Raw genomic sequence first — 16,845 nt, 5'->3', positions numbered from 1 at the left:
GTTGATCCTTGAACCAACACCCCCGGGCTGATCACCCTTCCTCGGAATTTAAGACATCCTCTGCACCGGTACATCTTACCGGTAGATGTTAGGTTTCCCAAGTAGCAAGCGTCATTTGCTCTGCATGTGAATGTGCCTTGAGTGCGGTTGGACATACTGCTAACCAATTCCAGATGGCCCATGACCCCTTCTTCCAACACTTGTCCTTCCGTGAGCCCCCAACAGAAATGTGCCCTCAGTGCGATGACAGCGAGGACATGGAGGACGATGACCAAACATCCGACACCACCAGGTCCGCGGAGCCCATCCTTCGCCTCGACAAGGGTTCAATCCTTTTGTAGGGGAAGGGGACCCAGTCAACCACCGTCACTCAGACACCCGCCTGTGGGATACATACAAAACTGCAGATAGAATGACAAGCATTAATTTTCTCTCCTGTAACATTTGTTTATCGGAATATTAATCCATTTTTCCTCTCCGGGGAACAATACACTTACCACAGCATCTTTTCCCTGTGCAATAATCTCTCCAGCTCTGGGAGGACCATTGAGCTGCTCCACCCACACTTTTGCCCCCGCAGTAAAGTCTGATGATCCAAACCCAGTTTCACCCCTCTGAGTGATAGTGGTAGGTTTAGTAATCTCTTCAACTTTGGACATTACACACCGTTTGATTACTAACTGAGCTATCTTGTCTCCTTTTTCCAGTACCAACGGTTCTTTACCTGTATGCTGACACACCACACCTATTTCCCCTTGATAGTCTGAGTCTATTACCCCAGCTAAAATGGTTAGACCCCTCAAAGCTAAACCACTTCTTGGACACACATGAGCATAAGTTCCCGGTGGACATTGAATTCCCAATCCTGTTTTTACCACTGTCACTTTATTGGTTACTAAAGTGATGCTTTCCAAGATTTTAAGATCTAATCCCACAGAGCCCGCAGTTGCTCTAACAGGGAGTTCTGCCTCAGAAGTTAGTTTCCACATTCGTATAGGAGGGTCAGTAGAAGTTGTTTCCCTTCCTGCCCTGGCAACCATTAGCATCAGTGGAGTAACTCCATCCCCCACGGGTCTGTTATTTAACTGATGTACTGCCCTAGTCAGATTTTCTCTCCATTTGTCCAAAGAATTAGTAACCGATAGTTTCCTTAGTTTCTCTTTCAGTAACCCATTCATTCTCTCAATGAGTCCACTAGCTTTCGGGTGATATGCTACATGATAGATCCATTCTACCGCGTTGTTCTCTGCCCATTCTTTGATCTTATTTCCAGTGAAATGGGTACCATTATCAGTCTGAACCTGCAAAGGTAGTCCATAATAGGTCTCTATTAATGACAGACATTTCAATGTAGCCTCCTGATTGGCGTTATGACACGGATGCACCACCAGTACCCCTGACACCGTATCCACGGCTGTGCATGCATACTTACAGTTTTTACTTTTTGGCAATGGTCCAATGAAATCAATCTGCCAACACTGTCCCGCTTGTTTACCTCGATGTATCTGTCCCTGTATATGTCGAGGGATTCTCTTTTTCTGATGTTGACAAGGTTCACAATCTTCTATGGCAGTTTTAATATCATCAATGATGAGATCTATTCCTCTGTCCCTCGCCCATTTCAATGTTCCCTGCACACCCCAATGTCCAGCAGTAACGTGAGCCCATTTGGCTAATCCAGGACTTGATTGTCTTACAGCCTGAATTTTCACTATCTTATCTACAGTCTGATTATGCAGGGATTCAGGATCATTGTTATTAGTATGAGCATCCACATGTAATACTGACACAGGAATATTTTGGCATTTCTCCCAAATGTCCTTCCATAGGTCAGCTCCCCAAACCTCTTTTGAATGTATCTTCCATTGTGTAGCATGCCAAGTTGGCATCCAAGTTAACATTCCTTGGGCTACTGACCAGGAGTCAGTATAAATACTTACTCCCTGCACCCCAGCCGCCATTATTACCATGTGTACTGCTTTCAACTCCGCCCATTGACTACTCTTTCCTGTCCCTGTGAGTTCCATAACTTGTTGTGTACCAGGGTTAAATGCCCCAGCCTTCCATTTCCTGGTTCCTGCCACATATTGACAGGAACCATCAGTGAACCAGGCTCGCTCCTGCTGCTCTGGGGTGAGTTCGCTCCATCTTACCCCCAGTTTCACAGGAGAATCCTGGATTGGTTTTACCTCAAAAGGCACTTCATCCATTTCTGGAACGTCTGCCACTTGCTCGTGGAGCATTGATACTCCTTTTTCTCCTGGTTTCATTCTCTCAGAAACATACCACTTCCATTTTATGATGCTAGCCTCTTGAGCTACCCCTATGCGGTGAGTTGTAGGATTGCTCATGACCCAAGTTAGAATGGGTATATGTGTTCTCATCATTACTTCATGCCCCACAGTTTGGGCTTCTGTTTCCAACAAAGCCCAATAACATGCCAACAACTGTTTTTCAAATGGAGTATATCTCTGTCCTGCATCAGGCAATTTCCTAGACCAAAAACCCAAAGGTTTTCTGCACCTATCTTGTTTTTGCCACAAACTCCAGTTAGCATAATCATTTACTGCAGAAACCTGTAACTCCACTGGTCCTGACAACATCTTCCCCAAAGAAACAGCTTGTTGGATTGCCTCTTTAGCTAGTTCAAATGACTGTTGTTGATCAGGCCCCCATTCAAACTGCTCCTTCTTCCGAGTGCATCTGTACATAGGCTGCAAGATCTGTCCTAAATGAGGTATGTGGTGTCTCCAGAACCCGAACAACCCAATATACCGCTGAGCATCTGTCTTATTCTGTGGTATTGGGAACCGTGCTATTTTCTCTTTAGCTTTAGTTGTTATCTCTCTTTCCCCTCTATTCCAGATAATTCCCAAGAACTTCACTGACTGTGCAGATCCCTGCACTTTCGCTGGATTTATCTCCCATCCATGATTCTTCATATGTGTTATCAGAAGTGGGAGCAATTGCTCAACCTCTTCTTTAGTGTTTCCCTGAATCATGATGTCATCAATGTAGTGTGATAGCAATATGCCTGATGGGATCTTTAAAGTCGACAGATTTTCAGCCACTATCCTATGACAGATTGTGGGTGAATGCAAATACCCTTGTGGTAATCTGGTGAAGGTGTACTGTCTTCCTTCCCATGTAAAGGCAAACTGTTCCATCTTGTCCTCAGGGATAGGTATGGTAAAGAAAGCATTGGCCAAATCTATCACCGCATACCATGTACCAGAGTGATGCTGCACCCTTTCCACAATCGTGATAACATCCGGAACCGCAGACGTTAAAGGAGGAGTATGTTTATTCAGCACTCTATAATCCACAGTCATTCTCCATGAACCATCTGATTTCTTCACTGGCCATAAGGGATTATTCCACCGTGTGGTGCATGTTTTCAAAACTCCTGCCTCCAGATATTCTTTAATAGTGTCCGTAATTTCTTTCTGACCCCCAGGCAACCGGTATTGTTTTTGTGATACCACCTGTGTTGCTTCAGGAATGGGAAAAGGTGTCATTTTGACCTTGCCTACCAAAATGGTGTGGATTCTGTTTATACCAAAACAAAATCGACCATGTTTCAGATGAAGAGTCATTCCGGCCAATATATCCATTCCAATAATCCATTCCTTTGCAGGAGCCACTACTACACTGTAATTTCTAATAGGTTGATTTCCTATTTTTAAGGGCAAAGTTACTCCCTTTCCTACTAACATCTGCCCCCCAAGTCCAGTCAAAGGTACAATGTTTCCCTTTATTTTATCAGGATTGCCATGAATTACCGAGGCCTCCGCCCCAGTGTCAACCAATGCCATTACTGTCTGTACTGATTTTTTCCAATAAATCTGTAATTCCACATGTGGTCTGATATCATTTATTGACCATCCTGAGGCACTGGCAACAACCTGAGCTTGACCTTCATCCTATTCATCATCATGTTCCCTTCGGTGCTGTTTTTCCTTTCTACGCTTCACTGCCGCCACCTGATAACACTCATCTGAACTCTCCTCCTCTGAAGATTCCTTGGGAGGGACGGAAGGTTCAGCAGGCTTCGACGCCACCTCCCTGATCACATTCTGCAACATTCCAGCCAATTCTGACACAGACATCCTGTCGTCCTTTTCAGGACAATGTCTGAACTGACAATGGACCTTCAGTCCCATTTGGCTGCATTTCTCCATCAATGCATTAGTGGGCAATCCATCAATCTCCTCAAACGGCACTCCCGCTTGTCGCAGTGCCCTCCACAGATCTGTTCTAGATGGGCCCATTGCCCCCCCTTTACGACCCCTTGAATGTGGATCAATCCTGGGTTTATTTTCAGTTCTAGCTCCCTCTCTCCTCGTCTCAGACCAATCACCCAGCGTGGTGAGTTCGCCAAGACGATCTTTTATCGCGGCAAAAGTCTGGTCTGCCGCGCCAAACAACAAGCTGGTCACCATGGGTTTATAATGTGGTGGGGCATGTCTGATGAGGTGATCTCTAGTTGCCTTAGAGATGTTACAGTCCACCACTCCAGCTCCCCCGTTTCGAGCCACTTGCTCTCTAATAGTGAGTCTGGTGAGCCGCTGAATGGCATCTCTCACTGTCTGCCATTGCCCTTTAATCTCAGACCAGTCCGCCGTGGTAGGATAGATTACATGACATGCCAGAGCATATGCATCCCCCACATTGAAATCTTCATCAGCTGGCAATGCCCGGACTGTAGCCCGGTATTCAGCATTTATCTGTGCATCAGTACTTAATCCTGAAAATCTCATGGCATCACCGGCATCTATGGCTATATCACACGCGCCATCCTCCATAAGGCGATTAAGCCAGGAGTCAGTTGGTTCGCCTGGGCGCTGTTTCAGCTTCCCATTTATGTGATTTAACTCATCTTGTGAATAATCCTCTAGCGTTGTTAGCAGCCTAGGGGCGGGTTGTGGCTGCTGTTGTAACATCCTTCTTATATTACCCGCCTCATCGAGTTCCGGCCGTCCCTGATCATCCACCATATCTACCAGTATTGGTGGAATAATTTGCTGTTCTCGCCGACGCCTAGTAATAGGTCTTTGTTCTGACATCTTTATCCCCTGTAATGATGGATACAAGGGCTGAGGTGGTGGGTCAGGTTTAATCGCCCACTCCTCCTCCTCATCATCCCCCCAAAGATCCCCGTTCCATTTCTCCGGGTCCCAATCTTCACCAACATTCTTTACAAACGCCCGGATCTGAGCAGGACCTGTTCTACGAGGTCGCTTCTTTTCCTTCCTTTGCGCTCGAGACACAAAAGTCAGCGTTTTATCCAAAACATTCTGAGCATGCTTTAGCTCTTTCCCCATCACACACACTCTCTGCTCAAACTCTGAGCATGATTTTTCAACTTCTTCAGCATGGATTTTCTCCTGCGCCGCTCGCTCTCTACAACTGCTCAATTCTAACTCCTGTTTTTTCCATGCTTCTGCAAAAAGCCACATCATATCTCTCACTCCTGCCAGCGGCGCTTTTTCTTTAACTTCTATCCGCGTCAAACGGTCCAGCACCACGGCGGGGCTGACCACTCCATTTAACTCTCCCCACGGCCCAGGGCGTCCACCGCGCTGCCTTAACATATCACCAATGGTTCGGAACTCCTCCGTTTCCCAGCCGGGAATCGGCACGGGAATCGGCGTTCCCTCCCCAGAAGCACTCGGCTCCTTTTTGCTTCTCCAAAAACACTTCATTGTTGCTGGAATAGCTTGACTGATCCTGTTCGTGACGCCAAAAATGTCCTAAAATAAAATGTTTTATTTTATTTTAATTACCTTAAAAGACTCAAAGTCTCTTTTTACACTTTATATTTATTTAATCAGGATCGTTGTCAAGTTGACGCCAGAAACAATGAAGCACAACTTGAATATCAGATGAACAACAAGGCTTTATTCAACCGGCATTCATACAAGTTATCAATCATGAACGAAACATTTCTCTTACCGTTGCTTATGGGTGGAGAGCTGAACACCCCAGTTAGAAAACGTAATCCATGATAGGTGAAGAACTGAACACATGTAATCCATGAACCTCGTCAGGTAGAATCCTTCAAGCAGCTCTAACCCCCTGAGCCCTGCTCTGCTCCTTATACATTCCCTGATGTGCGTGCAAAGCTGCACACCTCCACCATGATTACCTTGATCACATCCTCATGATCACATTATGTTCAGCTCTACCATGATTACCCTTGATTACATCCTCATGATAAGTGTGATTGACAAACAGTAGTGATCAATAACTTATATAAAGCAATTATACAACAGATGACAAGTTCATTTTTATTACACCTGGCTACTTGGCCAAGGGGATGTCCCTTTGGCTGACTGGTTAGAGCGTATGACTCTCACCCAGGAGTCTGGGGATCGAATCCCGCCTGGGCCCTCGTTTATCCACCGTGCCACATTTGCAATACTTTTATTTTGAAAATCACCGGGGATTTTACAGAAACCGTGTGTGATTTCCTGTCCAGCTATATGTTAACTGCAGTAAATGACGCACCCAGAAAAATAGGACCTGAAGCTGTCTTTAGCGGCACGCCACAGCGCTTCTGAAATTTGCCGCGTTGCAGCTGGTTTGTTCCGCGCCGCTGATGCTTCCAGTGTGCAGTAGGGCGGATTAAGGACTGAAGAACATCCGGGGCTTAACACACGCACACACACACACGTGACACGCACTAGTCAACATCACATATATTTGTCTTGTATCACATATTTTTTCATCTGAAGCTACATATTAAGCATTTTCAGGGCAGAGTATTGTTCCTGTTAGTGTTTAGTGTGAGATGATAGTAAATATTCCCTTTCTTTCTCCATCAACTTGACCTGATAAGCTAACTTTAGGCAAACCAGCAGCACAACAAATATTTTCAAATAAGACTCACAAACCTGAGTCAACACCAGTCTCATCAAAGCTGGGGTTCTGTCGTTGTACTTTTGGTCTAAAAAACGTCCTTATGTCCATCTTCACTCATGCGTTTCAGGCAGAGAGTGTAGAAGACGCCAGCTGCTGAAGGGCTTCTTCTTCTGTGGTGGAGGCTCAGGCAGGCTGTATACAAACTACTGCCAGCTGCTCCCTCTCTGTTGGACTTTGGTACTGCATGTTACTTCCGCGATTTAGATCCGGGGCTTTCTATGAAACATCCGGGGCTTCAGCCCAAGTAGCCGGGCCTAACGCCGCTCCTGGTTGTCATGACTGTAGACTAGATCTATTACACCCAAAAAGGGTCATTGAACCAGGCTGTAAACATCTTTATTTATGCTGTGAAGTTGTTTTCTTTTTACCACGGGAGCCAAAGAGGATTTGCTCACTTCTGGTGCCTGCCCCCTAGAGGGTGAGGGGGGAACTGCAATTGTTGTCTCTGCCGGATGGGCTTCACAAAATTCGGCGACGACCTCCTCTTGCACTCCACTGAGGTGATTAAAAGAGCGATCTAACAAGTAGGACAACAGGCGTTCATTACCTTTCTGCAGAGGTTCAAGACATTTCAGATCTTTTCTGTTGAGCAGATGTAATTCACACAACTGTTGAAGCTCCACCTTGTTCCTCTGTGTAGGCATGTGCAACATCAAAACACCTTATTAATTAAGGATTTAGCCTTTCAAGCAATGGAAGCACTGCAGGTAGAACAAACAGATGGCCTCCTATGAATGAAGAGATGAGCCACAAATCACTGAAGTTATTGGATGTTTGCTGATCTTGATCACTGCCTCTTCCTCTTAACCTGCTTCCTCTTTTACCGCAGTGATCTGTCCCACTTACCAAGTTGGCCAGCTCTGTGTCAGACAGTGGAGGAGGAGGAGGAGGAGGAGGAGGAGGCGAGGGTGCTCTCAGCCTGTTGTGTAACCACAGTGTAAGGAGATAAGCTCTTAGTCTGTACTTTCACCTGCCGTCATTAACACGGTTATCTTCTGAGCTACAAACAAGTGTTAGAGTTGAGATAAATGACCCTCTACTAAAGAGTTTGTTTAGCAAAAATTCCTGAGAACTTAAGAGGGGGCGCTGATAAATAAGAGCCCTCATTAGAGACGGATGCATCCTAACAAAACCAACTGCTTCACCTGTTGATAATAATAATAATAATAATGTTTCCCATCACTCAGAACCGGCTATGGCGGGGTTCTGCTGGACTGTGGGAGTAAAAGTACACATCTGAAAGAGCGGTCCAGTAAAAACAGCCAGTAAGTGAATGTTTTTCCAAAAAGATGTCAGAAGGGAAATATAAATGTATTTTTACAGAGATGGAGGGAAACAAGTGGGAAGTACTTAATTCCCTGAATGTTTGTGAAAGTTTTGACCCCAGCTGCAGGTCTGTGAGCAGGACAGATGATCGGTTCTCAGGTCATTTGAACCTTTATTAAAAATAAGCCCGAAATACAGAATTTAGTCAGAAATTTAGACAGGGTGTGCCTTTTTAATGAAAACAAATGGAATAGGACCTAACTGAAATTACAATAATTTATAAGATGTCAAAGTTGATGCAGGAATGACAGGAATCGTTTTCTGTTAGGTAAAAAAATGCAGAAGAAGATCAAAAACTGGGTTTCACTCCTCCAAAGTGAGAGCGACTTTCTGAGCCTGGCTGCCTAAATAATTAAACAAATCATTCTGGCATGTCTAGACACGTAACTACAACCCTGAAATTACTTCAAACTAAATCTGGCGTTTGTATCTCAGACAAACTGCCGTCTGCTCGACGCTCCAATAACTAGACTTTGTGTAATTTTGAGGGAAAGCCGTACGACTACAGACTGGCTGAAGGGTTACCTTCTAACTAAACAATAACAGGAATCATGTGACCAAAATCTGCTGAATGCCACAACATCTCAAGGACTTCGGCAACATTTTCTTTACATCGTAGCTTAAACAGACAGCATTCATAGCGGTGGCAGTTCACACAAATAAAAGTTATTCCCCACCATTTCAGTCACACCTTTTACCTTTTATAACCTGAAATATAAAAATAATAATATAGTTTTTTTAACTGAATTGTTTATTGGCTATAATAAAATAACAAATAATCAGATGAACTAATTTTGTAATTAAATGACAATATAACAGTAATGATAATAAAATTGGCCCTCTTCTAGAGTAGATCCTCCACCAGAGGGCAGCAGATGCTACGGGACTGGACGTGGTTTCTAATGAAGGCACTAATCCTGATGCTCCAGCTGGTTTTTCTTTCCCCACGATGAATACTTTACTAAATAACCATCTCCGGATGCACCTGCATAAGAACTGTGACAGTTCAAAGAGCTATCTACAGCAGGTAAGATGTTCGTTGTTCACAACCTTTCAACAGTCGCCAACAGGTAGATAGATGCCAAATATTTGTGTTTCCAATAAAACCTTTAAACAAGCCAAGGAACAAACAATAACAATAAAAAGACGGAGTAAACCCGCTGTGTTGGTGTCTTTGGAGGGAAATAAAAATAACCAGCTTTGACCAGATCTAACAGCTGTTCTCTGTATCTGTCAGAGAGGGCCTCGGCTCTCTGATGCCCCCTGCAGGCTGGAGCGGGTAAACAACCCCTGTAGGTGAAGGGTGGGTTCATAGCGACCTCTAGTGGAAGGGAAAAACCCAACGACCCGTTTTTATTTTCTTTTTTCATCCAAACAGCTGTGATTACCTCGTGATTTCTAAAAATGCTAAAGTACAACAAAGACACAAAAGAGTTAAACCAACACACACACTTGGCGTTAACAACAGCAACGTTGCGCGGCGCGCGCACGCGTGTGTATGTGTGTGAGATAGAGAGATGAACAGTTGGTAAAGTGTGATTCGGTGTCAGGTTGCTCTTTGGCGCAGCGCACGAGCTGTCACAGATGTGCAAATATTTTCAGCGCACACTGCGCCTGGCCCTCGGCTTGTGAAGATTAATGATTAGACAGTGACCCCGTTCGAGTGCAGGTTCTTAGACTCTGATCACAGGGAAAGCAGCCATAGCAATGTAAATATATCTGAACACCGGTGAGCCTTTAGGAAAGGCGGAAACTGGAACTTTGCCGAAACAACCGTGAAGCGCAGGGATCGCCGCGCTTCTCTACAGCTAAATATAGTGCAGCTGTTGTGATCCGTGGTCAGTTGGGATCCTAGCAGGACACGCCTCTGCTCTCCATGGAGTCGCGCGGTGCGTAAAGTTCAACCTGCGGCGGATCCAAACTTCACCACTTCCTCCGGTTCCACACCAGCTCCCTGTCATCGCTCAGGTGGACTAAATGCAGCGATGACTCGAGACGAAGATCTCATCCGGATCGCCAAAAAGCTGGACAAGATGGTGTCTAGAAATAACACGGTGAGGCTATTTTGACACCCGCGGGCGGCGCGTTGTCCCACCTCGTGCTGCACAGACGCAAGGCCGCACGCGCTCCGTGCACGAAACAAACGCTTTCCTAAAAGTTTGCGCTAAAGATTTCTCGTGAGTGTGACTTTTACAGGAGCTCTAACGGCATCCGCAGGTATTTGGCGTTGGTTTGCGGGTTAGCGCTGTGGGGGGTGAAGCTTTCCCGCAGATCTTCAGCTGATCGGGCTCGGTCTCCTCTTCATGAACAGAAAGTAAACAGCGCGGCCTGCTGATGCAGCAGCCGTGCGCTTGTTGTGTCTGTCTGTTCTAGGAAGAAGGACCTTGTCTCAGGGCAACAACACAGCTGCTGCTGCAGAAACGTTCAAAACAAGCGATCAGAATCAGAAAACCCGCGCAGTTCAGTGAGACTGAACGAAGGCGAAACTGGTTTCCAGCTCCATCTTTCAGCAACTGCCTGTTATTACATGTTTATAAATAAACACATTCATGTTTGCAGGAGGGTGCCATGGACCTGCTGAAAGAGCTGCAAAGCTTCAACATGACCCTCAAACTGCTCCAGGTGAGTTTAAAGCAGGGGTGTCAAACTCATTTTAGCTCAGGGGCCACATTGAGGGAAATCAGAGCCCCATTCCCACCTGTACCGGGTCGGCCCGGGCCGGGTAGCGTAGGTTGTTTACATATCTGGGTGGCCTGGAATTTTCCCGGGCCAACCAAGGCTCATTCTCGGCCCTCTTCCCGAGGGGTACTGCTTCAGGCCGACCAGGGCCAACACGCCCACTGCTGACAGCAAATTCACACCTTCCATTAGAGCAAGCCTCTGATTGGTGGGTAGAATCAGCCCACATGGGCTGAAGACAAGGATGTGTGGAATCAACCGGGCCAGGCTGGGGCCGACTGGGGCTACCCGGCCCGGGCCGACCCGGTACAGATGGGAATGGCCCACTAGTCCCAAGTGGGCCGGACCGGTAAATTAAAAACAACTTCAGATTGTTTTCTTTGTTTTAATACAATCAATATAAAACAAGGCTGGAGCCTGAGAACAGTGTATCCAAAATAGTACAAGTACAACACCTGAAGTGTACTTGAAAATTTGAAAATAAATAAATAAATAAATGAATAAATAAACATTCCTTAGCGATTCAAAGAGCTTAGATCACAAGGCTAGATCAGTTTCATGCAGAACTTAAAGTATATTTGACTCATTTTACTTTACATCTTTTAGCTTTCAGCAGCACATCAACATCAGAAGTCACATCCTGAGTGGCGGCCATCTTCAGGATGTGATTCAAGTTCTTGTGTGAGCCTTGAGTGCAGCTTTGTTTTATTTATACTCATTACAGAAAAAACTTGCTCACAAAGATACGTTTATTTTAACTCTACATTGTAAAGTATGAAAATAAAGTTTACACAACCATCTCACGGGCCGGATTTAACCCGTTTGTGGGCCGGAACTGGCCCGCGGGCTGCATATTTGACACCCCTGGTTTAAAGCCATTCTAATAATCATAAAAAGCTCACAGTGCCATCATGGGAGCCTTATCATTTCAGGAAACGAGAATCGGAATGTCTGTGAACAACATCAGGAAGCACTGCACGGACGAAGAGGTCATCACTTTGGCAAAAGTCCTCATAAAAGACTGGAAGAGACTCCTGAGTGAGTCGCAGTCACCCATCTCCTATTTGTGCAGCTAATCCATCCTGAGCCTGACGCGATGACCTCCATCTCTCTGACAGACGCCGCCGCCGCCGCCGGCCAGTGCCCCTCTGAGAAGGAGTCTGACCTGAAGAATGGTTTAGACTCCAGCAAACCAGCAGGAACCAGTCCACCCACTGAGACACAGTCAGTAACCCCCCCCCCCCCCACACACACACGCACGCACGCACGCACGCACACGCACACGCACACACACGCGCACACACACATTGGCACCATCTAGTGGTAAGATCAACCGTTCAGCTGGATCTGAAGCTCAGATAAAATCAGGTAAAAGCCAAACATCACATCACCAATGTCGTTAGATTCAGATTTCACACAGACGCATCGGCGTTCACTTCCGTCCCTGAAGACCACAGCGGTTTTGAAGCTCTTGAGAACACTAGAGAAGCAGTGGCTCCTCAGCCATGGGGTCAAACTGAAGAACCTTGGGCTCTGCTGATAAGAGGCACTCCAGAACATGAGGACAAAGTGAAATGTGTCAGTGCTGCTGATGCTTTTCACCCTGTTCTGTAAACTTCAGGAGGAATGGAGCACAGAAAAGCTGCAGAGTGTTTTCTACACGGCAGCAGGAGGCCGATTCTCCAGAGGACGAGTCCCTTTTGACAAAGGAGTTATTTATAATCTGCCTTGGGAGGACGAGGGGTGATGTCAGCCCTTGTTTTCTGAATTTCATCTGTAAAAGAGGAGTGCGGGTAAAATTCTGTGCTTCTTTTAGGAGTCTGGATGTGAAACGGAAACACGATTCAGACAGAAAACCCTCTGACAAAAGCAGGAAGGAGAAACAGAATGACCGCCGCGTAGACAAAAAGAGGCCCTCGGATGAACCTGGGGTGGGTGAAAAGCAGCTAAAAGACATCCAAAGTGAGAAACATCTCAAAGACGTGAGAGAGGAGAAACAACCGCCTGCAGAGAGTCTGAAAGTGCACGAGCTCCCGGGTGGAAAACACAAACCAGAGCCAACGAAGGACAGGACGTCGGAAGATCTGAAAAACATCAGCAGACATGTGGAGCCAGCCAGAAAGACTCCCACGGAGAGACACGCAGAAGTGAAGAAGGACAAGAACAGAGAAGAAATCAGGCAGGAGAAGCGAGAGAGGACATCAAGGGAATCTTGGACAGACAGACCACTGGACAAACCTCTGTTTGAAAGGTGAGGGAGCTCCAGAAGCTTCTCTGCATGCCGGGAAGCTGCTGCAGACTGACTGGTTTCTTCCAGGAGAGGAGTGCTGGACAGCAGTGTTCTGTATCCCACCCGCTTCCCGTCACCTCCCCGTCCGGCTCGGCCGCTGCCCGTTAAACGTCCCGCCCAGGACTCAAAGAGAGACAGGTCAGGACACCAGCGGTAGCTGTAGGGACCCTGCATGAGCTAACGTCGCTCCATTACTCACGTGTAGCCGAGGCGCGGTGCATGGTGTGAGGTGCTGTGCTCCAACAGCATGTTGCAACATCTGCTCTCATCTGTCCTGCTGTGACACAACATCAGGAAGGACAGTAAAGACTCCTCCTCCCACGATCCTCACCCACACCCCTCTCCGCCGGTGTCCCCGCCATCGAAGAGCCCTGCAGAAACCAAGAAGGAAAGGTCAGACGTGCACGGTCGTAAAATCACTCTGAATGTTGCCGAGTCACAAAAATTGAATCCCCAAACTAATTTTCGCCGCAGGAAAGTTCCAGCGGACCCAAACGCTCCGATAGCTCCTCTCCCCTTGCACCTCCACGCCCCCTTGCCCAGGTGACGCTTGACACGCCCACCTACAGTGTTACTCATCTTCACCGCAAAGTGCTTCAGGTTAGCTGAAAGGTGTGTTTCCATTTAGAAAAGAGCCTCCTGACCCCAACGCTCCTCTTCCTCCTCTCCCTCTTCATCTTCACCCTCCTCCTCCTCCTCCTCAGAAGCACCCCTCTGTGGATGGGAAGAGGGACAGAGACAGGTCAGGACCAGAGGAGTTCTCACTCCTGCCGGCGTGCGTGTGGTTTATGGCTTTTTAAAACATGTTGTTGTTTGCAGCAGCAGGAAGTCGGCCGCGGACTCGAAGCCTCCGCCACAGAAAAAGTCAGCTGATTGTGTAAAGAGAGAAAGGTCTGGGCTCTGAGAACAATCTCACTTTGAAATCAGTTCAGATGATCAAAAACATCAGGCTGTGATCTGGAGTTTGGAACTAGCTGTTAGCTCATCGATCTTGTCAGGATTAAACTGAATTTCTTCAGATTAAAGCCATCAAAGAGCTACTTTTCACGACATGTGCACAAAAACTCACTTATGAAGATCTGAGCGACCACCTCACGGTTTTAATCTCATCCTATCAGCATCCAAACTACTTTCTCTCTCCAGGAAAGACTCGGTGGATAACAAAGTGTCTAAAAAACACTCGGATGAATCCAAAAGAGAAAGGTTGGCAAGTCACAATCTCTGCACGTGAACGCTGTTTAAGGTTTGACTCTTCATGGTTTGCTTTGGGTCAAAGTCACGTGAATGTTTCTTTGTGCCAGGAAAGACTCGTCTGACTCTAAGACTCCTCCTCCTAAAAAGCTGACCGTGGAAATCAAAAAGGAGAAACTCAGGTGTGCAGGGGAGGAGCCTCTCTGTGCAGAATGAACCCACTTAGTCGTGGACTCTTACGGATCTGTGTCTTCTCTGTGACAGGAGGGACTCTTGTGACTCAAAGCCCAGCCAGCCGGTGAGACGCCATTCCTCGGACTCCAAACCTGACAGGTAATCACCTGAAATCACTGTCCAACTCCAATTCAGCCCAGTTTTACTGAAAGTGCCTCGCTTTTCAGACGGGAATCCACAGATTCTAAGAAAAGTGGCTCACCAACAGCCAAGAAGCTGGCAGGTGAAAGGTAAATGAAACCCACCGGGTGGTTGTCATCAATGCAGCGCACACGTGACATCCTAACGTTACCTTTGCAGGAGAGAGTCTTTGGGCTGTAAGGCTCCTCAGCCTGCTCACCAGCAGAGGAAGCTCTCTACTGACGGCGCTGAGAGGTAACACGATGGGCGGGGCTTAAGTGCAGAGGATCTGCGGGGGTGGGGGGTTGTGAACAGCTAACATCTCACCTGGTGTAGATAACTGTTTCCAACAACCTCACTTTGGAGCGATAGATTAGTTCTTACCAGACGGACGAGCTAATAGCTAAGCTAGTCCAAGAGGCCAGTGCTGTTTAAAACGTAATGAAATGATAAGAAGAGTGCTTTAAATACTAAAAATGCAAATGAAAATAAACAAAGATATCGTAGTTCAGAGTGCGGTTGACGTGTCTTCAGCAGAAAAGGCAGAAGTGAAGCTCCCAGTACTCCCACCACGCCCACCAGCCCGATGTCTCCCAGCTTCAGCTCTGCCGGGGGCCCGCTGCCCCCTCACCTGGCCACAGGAGACTCCATCAGAGACAAGTGCATCGAGATGCTGGCAGCTGCTCTGAGAACAGACAGTGAGGCCGAGATCACTCTGATTAAACATGACTCAGCAGCTTTTAGACCTACTCTGGAACTAAAGGGCCCGACTGAATAGTGTGATCTGATCTGGTTTTAACAGATGACTACAAAGATTTTGGAACAAACTGTGACAGCATGGCAGCAGAGATCGAAGATCATATCCTTCAGCTTCCTTTGTTCTCCACGGTCGTGGAAAACCTGTTTTAGCTTAATCATTGAACCTTAACTGGGTGACTGCACATATCTACCAGGAGAATAAGGCCACCGACATGAAATACAAGAACAGGGTTCGGAGTCGCATCAGCAACCTGAAGGACCCCAAGAACCCGGAACTTCGCAGAAACGTCCTCGCAGGCAGCATCGAGTTGAGCCGCATCGCCACCATGTCCGCCGAGGTACGGAGAGCTGCAGCCTCGCCGCGGCGCACTGATCGGCTCCTTTTGTGATGCGTGGTGTCTGTGTTTAGGAGATGGCCAGCAACGAGCTGAAAAAGCTGAGGAACGTTCTCACCCAGGAGGCCATCAGGGAGCACCAGATGGCCAAAACTGGTGGGACCACCACAGACCTGCTGCAATGCAGCAAGTGCAAGAAGAAGAACTGCACCTACAACCAGGTAAGCAGATGAGAATGTCAGGTACCAGTCCAGGCCTGCAAAGTCCGCTCTCTGTCACAACACGTGGTAATTCATCTGTGTGTGTGTGCGTGTGTGTGTGTTTCAGGTGCAAACACGAAGTGCTGATGAGCCAATGACCACGTTTGTTTTGTGTAACGAGTGCGGTAACCGCTGGAAGGTAACGCCTTTATCCTGGAGGCTTTTATGCTTTCATAAAAGAGTTCAACAACGTCTCTTTTCCTGTTTGTTTCTGAATTCCAGTTCTGCTGATGCCACTGAGGCGAGGCCACATTTCTGGAGCGTTTTTTAGCCGTTTATTTCCTATGATTGGAATTTAAGAGTGCATGGATTCCTGCAGCTGAATAGCGAGGCTGTTGCTGTTTTTACTCCAGCTATTGTGATTAATTAGCATGTGTTAGTAATGCGGGTGTGCTATGTGGACTGGACAACGACTCGGCTTTAAATCAACTCGGCTGTGGTCCTGAAGCTGTCGTGATGCCAAAAATCTGAAATAATTTAACCCTCTCAGGCCCGAAATAAGTTTTGATAAAAGGACGAACAACTAAGTGCTTCAGGGGTACTTCTGAGGTTAAAAATGCTCATGAAACACGTGTGTGGAGTAACCAGGTAGGTAGGTTTTAACGTTGCTAATCTGCAACGCCGGCCTCCAGAGGGTTGAAATATCTGATTACGAATGATCATTTTGTAAATATCTTTGAATAATACCACAGAAATCTCACGTGTTGTTTCTTTTTTAACAAAACAG

General features: G+C 46.7%; 1 protein-coding gene across 5 annotated transcripts; it reads left to right on the top strand.

The window, feature by feature from the left end:
* The first annotated feature begins 10,023 nt into the window (after window positions 1–10,023).
* On the top strand, window positions 10,024–16,818 carry tcea3 (transcription elongation factor A (SII), 3). 5 transcript variants are annotated; one of them, XM_070550783.1, is made up of 21 exons: window positions 10,024–10,304; window positions 10,810–10,872; window positions 11,862–11,967; window positions 12,048–12,153; window positions 12,746–13,180; window positions 13,247–13,357; window positions 13,514–13,612; window positions 13,694–13,762; window positions 13,848–13,961; window positions 14,042–14,110; window positions 14,363–14,422; window positions 14,521–14,592; window positions 14,675–14,743; window positions 14,812–14,874; window positions 14,945–15,019; window positions 15,299–15,462; window positions 15,567–15,628; window positions 15,712–15,861; window positions 15,933–16,079; window positions 16,186–16,257; window positions 16,341–16,818. In XM_070550783.1, the coding sequence occupies exons 1-21, from the start codon at window positions 10,236–10,238 to the stop codon at window positions 16,347–16,349; spliced, it is 2,184 nt and encodes a 727-aa protein (XP_070406884.1). In that variant the 5' UTR covers window positions 10,024–10,235; the 3' UTR covers window positions 16,350–16,818. The 5 variants fall into 5 exon arrangements, with proteins under 5 accessions (XP_070406884.1, XP_070406883.1, XP_070406881.1 ...); XM_070550782.1 differs by having other exon boundaries at window positions 14,039–14,110; XM_070550780.1 differs by having other exon boundaries at window positions 13,514–13,762.
* The last annotated feature ends 27 nt before the right edge of the window (window positions 16,819–16,845 follow it).

The sequence above is a fragment of the Nothobranchius furzeri genome, chromosome 5 (assembly GCF_043380555.1).
Source record: "Nothobranchius furzeri strain GRZ-AD chromosome 5, NfurGRZ-RIMD1, whole genome shotgun sequence".
Classification (NCBI taxonomy): Eukaryota; Metazoa; Chordata; class Actinopteri; order Cyprinodontiformes; family Nothobranchiidae; genus Nothobranchius; species Nothobranchius furzeri.
This window is presented reverse-complemented; position numbering and strand designations above follow the sequence as displayed.

Excerpts from the sequence above, each read along its gene's own strand:
- tcea3 (XM_070550779.1), top strand. The coding sequence starts at position 10,236 with ATGACTCGAGACGAAGATCTCATCCGGATCGCCAAAAAGCTGGACAAG. Across the intron at positions 12,154-12,745 it reads AGTCCACCCACTGAGACACA|GAGTCTGGATGTGAAACGGA; the intron begins GTCAGTAACCCC and ends TGCTTCTTTTAG. Across the intron at positions 15,463-15,566 it reads AGCTGCTCTGAGAACAGACA|ATGACTACAAAGATTTTGGA; the intron begins GTGAGGCCGAGA and ends TGGTTTTAACAG.